This window comes from Carlito syrichta, unplaced genomic scaffold (genome assembly GCF_000164805.1).
Source record: "Carlito syrichta isolate Samal-C Ts95f unplaced genomic scaffold, Tarsius_syrichta-2.0.1 Scaffold142889, whole genome shotgun sequence".
Taxonomy (NCBI): Eukaryota; Metazoa; Chordata; class Mammalia; order Primates; family Tarsiidae; genus Carlito; species Carlito syrichta.
In genome coordinates, this window is record NW_007086985.1 from 88,171 (window position 1) to 102,816 (window position 14,646).

Below are 14,646 nucleotides of genomic sequence, written 5' to 3' on the forward strand. Positions count from 1 at the left end.
CATTTTAGTCAGGGAGATAAATATAAGTAAAAAATAATTACAAACTGTAATAAGTGCTATAAAACAAAAGAGAACTGCCTTTTGCCTGGCTGCTCCTCTGGAGTGTGTGTGTCTACAGAAAGCACATCTGAGGGAGTTTGGGTCTAGATTAGACAAACAAAATATATTTGCAGGTTAGGATTTAGCAACAAGGAAAAGGTTGGTGAGTGGTTTTAGCGGAATTTTGTGGAGAAGAAGCTAGATTGTAGTACATTGAGGAGTGAATGGGAGATGAGGTGGAAATCACATTTTACTATCTTTAAATTAAGTTTTGTTTGAAAGGGAAAGAGAAACAGTAGGACAGCAGTGAAAGAATTTTGATGTCTGGGTAGGATTTTTTTTTTTTTTAAGATAGAAGTTTACAGTCCCCAAGATGGTACTTGAGAAATAGATGCTCAATAAATATTTGTAGACTGAATGAATAAATAGGCTAAAGCAAGAAGAGGAGACTTAAAATATTTCATAGAGAGGGGATAAGGGATCCAGAGCACTGATGGAGGAATTAGTCTCACAGAGAATAAAGGATATTTCTCCCTCTCAAACTGGGGGACAGATAAGTGTATGGAAAGGCAACCAAAGTAGAGGGAGTTAGCTAATGGTTGTGAGCCTCAGTTTTTTCAGGCAGGGAAGGAGGTGGAGAATGGGATGGGACTGGGGGCTTGGCAGAGCTAAGCATGAGGTTAAGTATGACAGCTTGAGAGGCCTGAAAGAACTGACTTGCCTGAGGACTTATACTAAGATACCAGAGCAGAATGAGCCCACCATTTAGACTGGACACAAGGGACCTGTAGAGAAGCCAATATTCTTTGTTCTGTGATCTTCTGAATATACTATATCAGGATTTTTTTTTTTGAGTTGGAGTCTCACTCTGTCGCCCAGGCTGGAGTGCAGTAGCACACTCACTGCTACCGCAGCATCGACCTGCTGGGCTCCGGCGATCCTTCTGCCTCAGCCTTCCAAGTAGTCGGAACTATAGTCACGTGTTACCGTGCCTGGCTAATTTTTGATTTATTGTAGAGATGAGGTCTCACCAAATTACCTGGGCTGATCTCGAACCCTCAGCACCAGGCAATCTACTCACCTCGACTTCCCAAAGTGCTGGGATTACAGACTGAGCCACCAAGCCCTGAATTAGGACTTTAACTGCTGAAGAAATGAACCCTTAATAACAGTTTTACCATATAAGATGTCCTTATCCAACAGAACAGTTTATCAAGGGTGAGTGTATCAAGGTCATGAACCCTACTGTTGATATAAACTCTAGAAGAGGATTGCACTGTTATCCCTAAGGTAACTTGTTCTGTTGATCTAAGTTTGGGCCAATTACTAATACTAGTATACCTAGACAATTAAGTCTACATTAAATCATTCCAAAATTTGTGTGTGTGTGTGCTCTTAAGTCACCCCAATCAAAATTATTATCCAGGAAATTCAACTTTGGGTTCTTGGTAACTAATTTCTATACCAATTGTGCTGACAAGTATGGTAGAAGAGTAAGAAGGTAAGAGTATTGGTGTAAGCTTTAGGGAGCACCAATAGATCTTGGCAGGAAAGGTAAGAATATGAAGCTAGAGGTTGGGTGACGATGGAGGAACAGTAAGAAAAAGTAACAGGCATGGAGATCATAAAGGGTTGGAAAGCAGGTGTAATGAATGCAAAGATAGAATATCAGATCTGGAAGGTTAAAAAGTTGGAGAGAGGAGAAATCGAGGACCATGGGCTTACAGGGTGATGAGTTGGGAAAATAAAGTCTCTCCAGTGCTTGTACACAGTATTATGTAATACTGACTTCACATTAATGATGATCAATCCAGAATGATTATTCATTATCAGAAGGGGAGGGGTTGTTCATGCACATGTTTGTGTGACTGTAGTTGCCTATGTTATATGATGCACTGTATTTGTTCAGTATGTGACATCTTTGAGCACAGGTGGCAGTCAGGCTCTGACAGTGCCACATCAGGTCCCTTCAGACACCTGATTTAGCTTCTCCTTTTACTGGCCAGTGGTAAGGCCCACCTCTAGGTCCCTGACATCTGCTCTGACTTTTCTCTTCTGACTTTTTGTCATACAGGTCTCAGCTTGTATATGACGCTCCTAGGGAAAAGACCTTCCAAAAGAGAAGCATTGGCTTCTTACCTGAGACTTCCTTCCTGGGTAGCCAGGTGATGACCATTCTAAAGACAGAGAGAGACCTGAAGAAGATCCACTTCCTCTACCTCAATGTGGCTCCAAGCCGGTACTTTAGGTAAGAGCCTGTGTCCAGACCCCTTCTCCTCCCCCTGCTTGACTTCCTTTTATGCTGCTTCCCCCTCCTCTTTCTCCACATGCCCACTCCTCTTCCCTGTCCTTTGTCTACATACTCCTCCTCTGTCTGGCAGTTTCCCTTCCCCTCCCCTTCTCCCTGGCCTCCTCCTATCCACTCTCCACCTCCTCTTTTCTCTCACAGCCTTTTGTGGTAGTCATCCTTTTCTCACTTCTTTGCTATTTATCCTTTATTCTAAACTAGAATAATAGAAACATTTGGTAATAGACTCAGAAGCAAATTTTATGGTGATCTCTTTCAAGTCCAATGCAAGAATTAGGTATTTGTTTAAATCTTTGCAGTATCAGGGAAGCTTTGTTTTTCCCAAGGCATCCTATTCCTTAGACTGAATCAAAATCTGCATTATTTTAACTTCTACCTCCTGGTCCTAGTTTTATTTCTGGGGCTATGAAAACAAATTTAACTCTCTTCCTTCTGTATGTCTCAAGAGGCATTCATTCTCTTTCCCCCATGAGCTCCAGGTCTTCCCTATTTTTTTTTAGGTTGGAAAATACAGTTTATTTAGAAAGTACATTAGAGGTAGGGAGAGGGGATATGAGAGAGAGAGAGAGAGAGAGAGAGAGAGCAAAACAGAGAGACTGGTAGGGGAGGGGCTAAGGCTTAGGAAAACATGACCTGGCCATAGCTCAAAAAAACACGTGGTCAGATGTAGTTTAGCAAAGAAATGGCCTCTTCCCTATTTTTAAAAGCCCTAGTCATTGCCATTAATTAAACTCTTCTATATATTGGGTATTGTACTAATAAACACATGACATGTGTTATTTAATTCCTCACCTAACAGGTATCATTGTTTCCATATTAAGGTATGTAGAGAGGTTAAGTAACTTGTCCAAAGTCACATAGTAAATGGTGGAAGCAAGACTTAAACCTAGAACTATGTTAACTCGAGATTTCATGCTCTTAAGCAATATCTGATACAGCCTCCCAGAAACACAGTTATCTCTTTCTGCTGAACTTAGATAGTATTAATGATCTGTATCATTTCATTCATGTCTGATCAATTCATTTAAGACTCATTCGCTGAGAGCAACATGCCATATACATTGTCTTTTGGCTCTAATTCTACTTTTCTCTCTTTGCTTTGTGATACTGGGGCTGGGACTCTGCAAATTTTATTTCTTCTTTTCCTGCTGCTCTACTATTAGCTTTGATTAACAGAGGGTTCTAGAGGGAGACTGGACCACAGGGTAAAAGGAAAAGGGATTTCTTCCTCCTTTTCTTGCTTTTCCTGTCACTGTTACTGCAGTAAGGATTCCTCACCTTGGCAGCAGCAGGCACTTTCCAAATCAGCCTCTTTGTAACTCTGAGAGTTACCAACACCAGCTGGCAGCACCTTTCCTTCAGTGTTCTGGGTCTTAACTCTGCAAGTCCCCTCCTCCAAACTCCTTAGGTACTAATAGCAGCCAGCCAGCATCTCCTCCCTTGAAATCTGAATCCCAACTCTACAAGCCCTTCTTCCAAGCTTATATTAGTAGCTTCTAATAAGCCAAATCTCTTGCCTTCATTCCTCTAGTTCTAAAGCTGGTATCTATTTTCTGGAGTTATTATCTCTATGCTACCTTAGTGTTCCCTTTTTTTTTTTTATTCCTCTGACATATTTTTAAAAACACATTCTCTTTATTAAATTTACTTTGTTGAAAGGCCTTGTATTGTTTCAGCTTTCCTGACTGGACCTTGACTGACGCAGTACTGGTATTATAAGGGATCCCAGAAAACTGTCCTCAAATATGGGATTCTCATATTCATTTGGTAATGTCCTTGATGTGAAACAGTACGGAACTTCTTGCTAATAGGAAATAGGATACTAGTAATCCACGATATGTAGTGGCACCACAATTAATTAAATGATCACTTGTTAAATATGATGAACTACCCTACTAATACCTAGTGGATGGTGCGCTTGACTGTCATGGTGGTAATTATAGTAATGGCAGCAGTGAGGAATGTGGGATGGAATACCTACCGACTGTAATGGAGAGCTTACAGAAAGCAAATGAAAGCTTAAGACTTTAAACTATCAGCATCAGTCATAATCAGAGAAGCATCTCGATCAATGATAATTACACACATCAAGAGACAAGAAACCGTGAGCAAGAGAACTAAAAGTCAGCGAATGATCACAGGGCCTAGATCTGTCAAGGAGGAAACCCAGTGCTGTGAGTTCAGCATTTGGTGCTGCTTTTGCCCAAATAGAGGACCTGTCGATTCCAGTAGAAGTAATTGTATGTCAATTTTATTATACATTCCTGAAACACTGAGAAGGAAAACCAACCCTGCAACAGACTCAGGGAACTAAAACAAGCAAAAGTTGCAGTTCAAGCCCCATACCAAGGAGGTAGGTATATTTCTGGTTCAACTTTACTTCTATGTTGTAACTAATTGGGGCCCCAACCCAAAGCCCAGGGGACTTAATTTGTGGGCTCTCTGGTGTGTTCATCAGATGGTTTTCATATTTTATCAGATTATTGGCCTGGTTTTTCTAGTTGTTCTCAGGTAGGGGTATTGGTCCACATTTCTAGTATCCTATCAATAAGAGGAGAACCCTCATTCACTTGTTTTATTTAATTAATTATTTTTCATGTAACAGTGTTGTTTTTAAAAAATGTGCTTGAATTTATTAAATTTTTCTTGTATCTGTTCTAGAGTTTGGTTCACACTTAGGGAGGAATTTATTCCTTCACCTCCTTAGAGTCTTGGCTCAACTGTCACTTCCCAACCTTACCAATCCATTTAAAATTGCACTCCCTTCTTCCCTGGAACTGCCAGGCTTTCTTTGCTTACTTAAAAAAAACAAAACAAAACTCCCTATCATTTATTATGTTTATCATCTTTCTTCTCTAATAGAAAGAGAGTTCCATCATGGCAGGGGTTTGGGTTTGTTATGTTTAATAATGTGTCCCCAGGGTTTAGAACAGCCTGGCATAGAGTGGAAACTTAGTAATAATTGTTGAGTGAATGAACTAATTGGTCAGATTAGGAATAGATTTGGAGGGGGTAGATGATGAGTTTAGTGTAAAATTTGCTGTGTTTCAGGTATGTGCAAGACACAGGGTTTGAGATGTTTTGGAAAAAGCTGAATGTTTGGATTTGGGTCTTGAGAAGATCTTGATTTTCCCCATTTACTTTCTGGTATCACTCAATAGTCCAGTTGATGTCGAGCCCTTTGAGGCCAAGGACTATATAGAAGTCATTGTTATGTCCTCATCTCTGACCACAATACTTGAACAGAAGGGAATCCTGATAAGTGGTTTAATTAAGTGCCATGAAGTAAGGGATTGGATTTTTCATGTATACTGCTGTATCCTCAGTGGCTGACACAGTGCTTGGCCTTAATAAACATTTGTGGAATGAGTGAATATTCTCCCAAAGGAGCAGTGGCTGTTGGGAATGAGGAGAGTGTGCCCTGACTCCTGGCCCTACATGGAAGGAGCAGCCTCTATTAAGCAATAAGTAGGTCAGAGGGAAAGAGGTGTTTCCCAGGGAGAGCCAGGGCTCAGTTAAGATAGCCAGTTACCCTGTGGGATGTTAAATGGCCCCTGGTTAAGGGAGGGGGGTTCGAGTCAGGTAAATTTGGTTTTAAATTCTGTACTCGTCCCTTAATTGCCTTAGGCAAAGCCTTAACTTCTCTTTGTTTCAGTTTTCTTATCTATAATTTGGAGATAGTAGTACTATACTTGAGACAGTCTAGTCAAAAAAAGAATAACTTTTTTTAATGATTTGACAGTGAATCTATTCTGGTATCTATTTAAATGCTCTTAAGTGATTAATAATGGATTCTAGAAAGTAGAGAGAGATAAGAGATAGAGGAGGGCTATTTTATCTCTTTAGGATCCAGTTTTAAAAGGCTTAAGAATATTGCTCACTCTGAGATATGTAAAGAAAACTGAAAAATAAAAATTAATGCTTTATTAAATGCACTTAAACATAGCATTATGCTAACTGGTCTACTATAGCTAGATATACCTATTATATAGCTACATATATATTGCATTTAATATGGGATATAGGTGCATTTTGCAGAAGAAAGAGAACCCAAGGTCTATTAGGAATTTAAGATGGCCCTGGAGGTACTTATCTTGTTCACTAAATTGCGATTTTCTCTTTATTTACTTGTTTCTAGTCTTGTCTTCTCCCTTTGCTTTCCCCCCATCTCAGTTACCCCAAATAATATTCTCTGACTTATCTCTGCATATCTTCCAGGACCTAGGCATACACATATTTTATGATTTCTAGGATGAGCATTTTTTCACATTTTAACATCTCTGAAATTGTGATGCATCTTACAAACTGATGGAACATTATATTAAAAGCATTTTTTTTTCCTTTTCCTTCTTCTCTCTTGCATTCCTCTATTCAATCTTGACTTCCACAATCAGATGGACAGAAAGAACAAGGACACTTTTTCTTGCATCTGTAGTGGAATTCTGAATAGCAAGAAACATTTTTGTAATCTTAGTGTTTCATAAAATAATGTTGCAGCTACAATTGATGATATCTTAGATTCAATGGGATGTAAGATATCTGGAAATGGAGAGATGAACTTCTTGGAACTGGCTAGGTGCCTTTTTATTTCTACTCATCTATCTTTGATTTCAATTTCTTTTAAAGAATATTTATTTCATCTTTCTAGTTTGAAAACACTTTGCTGTCTTTTCTCTTTTCTATTTCTTCTACCTGCCTTCCTGCCTCCTTTCTCATCTCCATCCTTCTCTTCTTGAAGTCTACACAAGTTCCCAGGGCTTCCACCGATCAGAGCTCTTTTTTGAAGCCCCTACAGCCTGATAGTAGTGCCACACAACAAGGTGAATCCTGAGCACTACGTCTTTTCTCCCTTTGGGATCCTGCATATACATCCTGTGGATGGTAGTGAGACGATGACGCTGGGCACCTGGCACCGCCACTCTGTTCTCTGGCAGCAGCTCCAGTTCATTCCATTCTTTAAGTATTGCCTCTTACGCAAGTCCTTGGTCTGGTAGGTATGATGGATATGTGATTTGGGGGGAAATGGATAACAGCCACTGCGTATTGTCATTGACCTCTAACTTGTAGTTGGAAGAGGAATGTGAGGCTGCAGGGTCTGCATCGGCTCCGGAGTTTCCTAGGGAATCATCTGCTCTTTGCTGTGCCCCACTTTGGAGCTGGGCTACTCCACATTAGCAGGTGAGGTATTAAAAATGCAATATCAGTGGGTTTTTAACAGTTAGTTTTGAGTTGGGCATGATGACTCACACCTGTAATTCCAGCACTTTGGGAGGTTGGGGCAGGAGGACTGCTTGAGGCCAGGAGTTCAAAACCAACTTGAGCAACAAAGCAAGAAACAGAAAAATAGAAAAATAGCCATCTCTACAAAAAAAATGGGAACATAAGGTAGGTGTGATGGTGCATGACTGTAGCCCCGGCTACAGTCAGACTGTAGCCCCGGAGACTGAGGCAGGAGGATTGCTTGAGGCCAGGAGTTCAAGACTGTGGTGAGCCATGATTGTGCCACTGTACTCCAGCCTAGGTGACAGAGTGAAACCCTGTCTCAAAAAAAATTAGTTTTAAAAAAGGCAATAGCATGTTAATTGTAGAAAATTTGAAAAATATAAAAAAGCACAAGGAAAACAACTTTTAATAAACACTATGAACATTTTGTTACATATACTTTTAACCTTTCTTTCTGTCACATATGCAAAATATGAACATACCTTACATACATTTTTCCTCTGAATCATATGCTCTGAGTGTATCTTCATGTAATTCCATATTATCCTATATCAACTTGCACATCACATAGTTATTAACTGTCAATCTCAGATGTTTGGATCGAAACTCTCTGCTCTTTTCCAAGATATTACTTGGATTCATTTTTTGGAAAAGACTGGTTATTCCTGTTTCCAGTACTTTCTCGCTTCTTCCACATGATTCCTCAGCTCCTCTTAGGTCTATTCTGAGATACAGGTGGCAAACTCAATGCCTAGAGGGCCAAAGCAAGAGGTACTGAAGGAATGCAGTCGGTTAGGTGTAAGGCATCAGGGAGCATGGGAACTGCAGTCAGAGATTGCATCTAAAGAGGACAGTCACTACTCAGTTCCAACAATTGTTGTCATTTGGGAATATGTATCCAGTGTGATCAGTCATCTTATTTTTCAGGATTTTCTGGAAATTCACATTTTGTTGTGAAACTTCTTAATGCAAATTTCAACCAAATTTTATTCAAAATTCTATTAAAACATCATGTGTTGGCCAACTCTTAGTGGTACTTATTAAAACACTTTTCAGTCTGAATTTGATCCATTGTTTACCAACTTGCAGTCCACACTCTAGGGAGTTTCCATCCTACATTCTAGCCTAGTCATCATGGTATAATTAAAAGCATAAAGGCTTGGGAGGCTGGACAGATCTGAATTTAGACCCTGAGCACTATCAAGGGACTTCAGTCTTTGAGCCTCAGTTTCCTGATTTGCAAGCTAGGGTAAAGATTCCTAGATTTAATTTCATAGTGGGAATTAAATGAGACTGTGAATACAAAGTACCATATTCAGTGCCTCTAGTGGGCACTGAGTAGATGACACCCCTTATGATCATTCTGTCTGCTTATTGGGGCTTTTTATCTTTTTCAAAAATGTTTAGAGACGTGGAGTTCTCTGGGGAGGATGAGGCATGGATAATAGAAATGGATTTCCTTAGGGATGGTCAGCCCATAGAAACGTTTTCTTTTCCTCAATTTGATTCTAAAATTTACCTGTTTGCCTAGACTTTTAGGGCCCTCAGCTCCCCCTATTTCAAGGAAGAAGCCTCTGTAGTCTCTCCATCTAAGTCAGACCTTGGGACTTAATGACCTTCTCTCCTAGCAGAGAGATCAATAGATATAAACATTTGCACATACTCCAAGCCTTTCTCAAATAATTCCCCAGCCAGCAGCTTTCTAGGCTTGTACTCTTCCAAAAGAACTCTCAAGAGGGAGCTATCACTATAGATCATCTTCGGAAATAATACAATCTTGGTGAACATTTGCTCAGCCTGGGATGTGAGGAGAGTCAGAGGTGTCCAAGAAAGGAGGGGACACTAGCTCTGACCATGTTAGCTCTTGATTCCAGGCTTCTGCAGGAGCTACGATCTGTATCCTGGCTTCCCAGGGAACTGGATCACTGCTATGAGCTGCTGGACCTGCAGAAGGCTCTAGCCAAGGAGAAACACAAGGGTTTACGGCTGCTCCATCGTTGCGTGAACCTCTGCAGATCTGTTCTTCAACTGGTAAGAGGCTCCAGTTTATTGTGGATCCTTTCTCCAAACAGAGCTCCCCAGAGTTTCAGCCTTCTCTTAGTTAAGTTTCTCCTGGGATCCACTGTGTGACCTAGACTTACAGTTGGATCAGAGTCAATGCCCTGCCCAGCAGCAGCAGTCTCTGCTCTGGGATGGATAGATCAATAACACGTGGGCAGAGGTTTGAACTCAACCTTTCCCTAAGGATTGGTCTTGACCTAGGAACAGGGAGGAGAGGAAACTAACAATGTTTATTTTGTCAGCTGTTTGTGCTGGCATTAGGGAATTCAGTCATTAGAGAATTCAAGAATTGGAATCCTGATCTTTTAAGCTAGGCTTATCTTTGAACCCATCTTGGACCTTTGGCAGGCCACTGTGTTTAGGAGAAACGTGCGATGATGGAGACTTTCTTGATTATGCCTGCCTTGCATCTGTGATGCATGCTCCTTGCTTAAAGCTCTGGGCGGCCCTGCTGTGTACTTGCCTCTTGCCCATGACCTGGTTTGTTGTCAGGTGGTGCTGGTTATTCATGCAGGTCTGTGGCTAATCATCATGAATAGATAGTCCAGTTTTGAGAGAGGAGCCCACTCAGATTTTGTGAAAATGAGAATTAATGTAAAGGAGGCACACCTTGCCTGGCTTGAGTCAGGTTTTGATATGTTGCTCTAAACTTCATTAATCACAAAGGATAGAACTCTGAAGTCTCAAAGATGGCCTCCTTGGCTACAAGGAATCTCTGCTTTCAGGAGGAAGCAGTGACTTTTTTTTTTAAGTTTTAAATTTTAAAACAATGTTATTAGGGAAAAAATGGAGAAAAGAAAAGGAGACATGCGAGAGCTGGCATGGGTGCAGTGACTTTTGTAGGTTGCTCTTGGTTGAAATCTTAAATATTTTAAATACCTAAAAATTTTTTTTAAGTCACAAACTTTTAAATACTCAGATCCCTTCTCCCTCCTAGAATGAACTATCCTCCTAATTCTACTATATGTTTTTCTTTCTTTCTTTCTTTCTTTTTTTTTTTGAGTTGGAGTCTCACTCTGTCACCCAGGCTGGAGTGCAGTGGCATGCTCACGGCCACCATGGTCTCGACCTGCTGGGCTCAGGTGATCCTTCCACCTTAGCCTTCCAAGTAGCTGGAACTGCAGGTGAATGCCACCACGCCCAGCTATGTTTTCCTTTTTCTGTTGTTCCTCTCACCTCTAAAAATATGACTTCACTTATTTATTTTTTACTAACTCTCTGTGGTAGAATATAACCATTAAAGTAAAGATCTTTGTTTTGTTCACTGATGTATCGCAGGAACATAGAAGAGTCTTTGCATAAAGATGTTCCATAAAAGTGCCACAGAATTTAAGACTTTGGACTTAACAGAGCCTCTACATGTTTTATGCATTTGTACTGACTGGACCCTTCAGTCATATCTTCTTTGGATGTTTCAGAAGAGGGGGTAAAAAGGAAATGTATAGTCTTCTTTAGGAGGTGTAGGGGAGAAGGACCAGTGGAATCGGCAGTGCCGGGATCCTAAGGCCATGGTGCAGGAGTGAAAAGAAGACAATGGTCTTCAGCCTCTAGACAGCAAACACTGGACCTGCCATTATGCCAAGCTGAATGGGACAGGAGATAGGGGTGAGCTGCTCCGTAGCCCTTCTCTTTCTCCCAGATCCTAAATCATACCTTTGTTTTTATCATTTATTTTTATTTTTTTATCTTTTTGAGTCAGAGTCTCACTCTGTCATCCAGGCTGGAGTGCAGTGGCATGCTCACAGCCACTGCAACCTCAACCTGCTGGGCTCAGGCAATCCTTCCACCTCAGCCTTCCAAGTAGCTGGAACCACAGGCATGCACTACCACGCCCAGCTAATTTTGTTGATTTATTGTAGAGATGAGGTCTCACCAAGTTGCCCAGGCTGGTCTTGAACCCATGAACTCAGGCAGTCCTCTCACCTTGGCCTCCCAAAGTGCTGGAATTATAGGTATGAGCCACCACACCTGGCCATACCTTTGTTTTTAATGTTACAAAAATGTTGTAACTTTTAAAAATTCAGTAGTTAATTTTTTATATTATGGCATAATTTACATTCAGACCAGGCTTGATGACTTATGCCTATAATCTCAGTGCTTTGGGAGGCCAAGGCAGGAGGATCACTTGAGGCCAGGAGTTTGAGACCAGTCTGGGCAACATATCAAGACCGTATCTCTGCAAAAAATTTTAAAAGTTAGCTGGGCATGGTGGTACATGCCTGTAGGTCTAGCTACTTGAGAGGCTGAGGTGGGAAGATCACTTGATCCCAGGAGTTCAAGACTGCGGTAAGCTACAATCCCAAAGTGTTGGGATTAGAGGTGTGAGCCACTGCAGCGGACCTGGTTCAAGTTTTTACTATAATGAATAACGTTGCTATGAGCATTCTTATTCATGTCTTTTGGTATGCATAAGCATTTATTTCTTTGAGGTATATATTCCAGGAGTGAAATTACTAGAATAGAATATATGTATGATTTGTAGTGTCAAACAGTTTTCAGAGTGGTTGTATATATTTACATTCCCATCAACAATGTAGATTTCCCACGGTCTCATTCTGTTGCCCAGGTTGGAGTGCAGTGGCACAATAATAAATCACTGCAGCCTCGAACTCCTGGGCACAAGTGATCCTCCCACCTCAGCCTCCCAAGTAGCTTGGGCTACAGGCTCACGCCATAATACCAGCTAATTAAAAAAAATGTTTTTTAGGCTGGGCATGGTGGCTCATGCCTATAATCCCAACACTTTGGGAGGTTGAGGTGAGAGGATTGCCTGAACCCAGGGGTTCGAGACTAGCCTGGGCAATTTGATGAGACCTAATCTCTATAATAAATCAAATAATTAACCAGGTGTGGTGATGCATGCCTGTAGTCCTAGCTACTTGGAAGGCTTAGGCTGAAGGATTGCCTGAACCCAGCAGGTCGAGGCCATGGTGGCCGTGAACATGCCATTGTACTCCAGCCTGGGTGACAGAGTGAGATTCCAACTCAAAAAAAAATTTTTTTTTTGGTGGAGACAGAGTCTTGCTAGGTCGCCCAGGCTAGTCTCAAACTCCTGGCCTCAAGCAATCCTCCACCTTGACCTTCCAAAGTGCTGGAATTATATGTGTGAGCTACTGCTTAACCTGTACATTTTAAAATGTAGCCAAACTAGCAGGAATACAGTGGTATCACATTGTGGCTTTAATGTTCATTTGTTTGGTGACTAATGATGCTGAGCACCTTTTCATATATTTATTGACCATTTTGATGTACCCTCTTTTGTGAAATGTCCAACTTTCTTGCTGATTTTTAATTGGGTTGTCTGCTTTTTTCTATTAATTTGTAGGAGTTTTTGTGAAATAATAAGCATCTATCTATCTCTGTCTCCAGTGCCTGATATATAGCTTCTAAGGCCCCTGAGAGCACTAGGAGAATCTTTTGTTCTAATATTTGGTCTTTGTTCCTGGTTCCTGACACAGAGCTCTGAAGACCTTTGTAATTTCCTGAGTCTTGGTAGAAGCATCTGACACTCCTAAATCTCTTGGAATTTCCTGGATGATAAGAGCATCTTTTGTTTGAATGAGGTGACTCTTGGGCTTCTGAATGACCTCAGGATGGGAGCTGATTGCCAGGGGATTAGAGGGTTGGAACTTTCAGCTCCACCTCCTCTACTAACATATCGTAAGGGATAGGTGCGGAAAGTGGAGATGATCATGAATGGCCAATGATTTAATCAATCTTGCCTATGTAATGAAGCTTCTATAAAACCCCAAAAGACAGGGTTCAGTAAAGCTCCACTTGGCTGGGAGGGTGGTGCATGCCAGCTTGGTGGGGACAAAAGCTCCTGTGCTCAGTAGCCTTCAAGATCTTTCCCTATTTATCTCTTCTTCTGGCTCTTTATCTGTATCATTTGTTTATAAATCAGTAACCATGAGTAAAAGTGTTAGATCTTGGTGGGACCTCCAAAAATGTTAGGTTACACACCCAGTGGGGCCTGCAGAATGTTAGGTTAGGCCCGTTGGGGGTGTGATCTGGTGCCACATAAAAGATGCAAAGAATGCACAGAAGTTAGATTAGGAAATATAATTTATTTAAAAACTAAATTTAGAAAGAGAGAGAGAAAGAGGAGAGTCACCTCCCCAAGGTAGGGAAGGGGACCAGAGCTAGGAAACATGGCCTGGTCATAGCTCAAAGAGCATATGGTCACACCATAGCTTAGCAAGGCAATGGCAGCAATGGCCTGGCAATGGCAACAGGATGCTTGTGGTTGAGTTCTTTTAATCCTTCTCTTTGATGGGGGAAGGTCATCAAGGTGATTGGGTGGTGGTCTGTTCTACATCATCATTCGGAGGCAGGTAAGTGCAGGTAAGCACAGGTATGGGCAGCAGGTAGAAGGGTGGGTTAGTCATATGATTGCTGCCAGGGTGGTGAGCTAGAAGGGCGGAGACAAGGGGAGGGGTTTTTCCTGCAAGAGACCTGTCAGACGTTTCCAAACCACAGCTCTTTAGCAAAAAATGTTGTCTTCTTATCATTTTTATGGCTTCAACCAACTAAGGGGCCTGACAGTTTCTTAAAGATTATTACATTAACCCCTGAATTGAAAGGTTGGGCTATTCTTGTCTTGCATCTGATGGAGATTTGCCGAGGGGTTGGGGTTGGCTGCCAGCTTGGCTTACAATAAAATGTCTGAACGCTTCCTAAAACTTGCCAATTGGAAATTTATCTATCTATGTCTAACCTTTACTAGATTCAAAGCATGTCAGCCTAAGCAAAAATGGTTAAGCTGAGGCAAAATGTGAACTAAGTTTATTCGAAGTTTCTCAGGGTCCCTCCTTTTAAAAGGGTTTCCCTGAGTTCTGTGAGCTGATCTAGCAAGTTAATCAAACCCAAGAAGGAGATTGTGAGAACTGATTTGTAGCCAGTTGTTCAGCAGTATAAGTGCTATGGTTTGAATGCGTGTCCCCTCCAAAACTCATACTGAAATTTGTTTTTCTTAGGAGATATTAGGAGATGATAGGGTCATGAGGGCTTGACCC

General features: G+C 41.2%; 1 protein-coding gene across 1 annotated transcript in view; it reads left to right on the top strand.

Annotated features, from left to right (window-relative positions):
- The window catches only part of DNHD1 (dynein heavy chain domain 1), a 99,469-nt gene that overhangs the window by 15,143 nt on the left and 69,680 nt on the right, over positions 1-14,646 (top strand). The window contains 4 exon segments of the mRNA XM_021708537.1: positions 2,114-2,287; positions 7,134-7,337; positions 7,415-7,525; positions 9,445-9,601. Coding sequence (XP_021564212.1) covers positions 2,114-2,287; positions 7,134-7,337; positions 7,415-7,525; positions 9,445-9,601 — 646 coding nt within the window.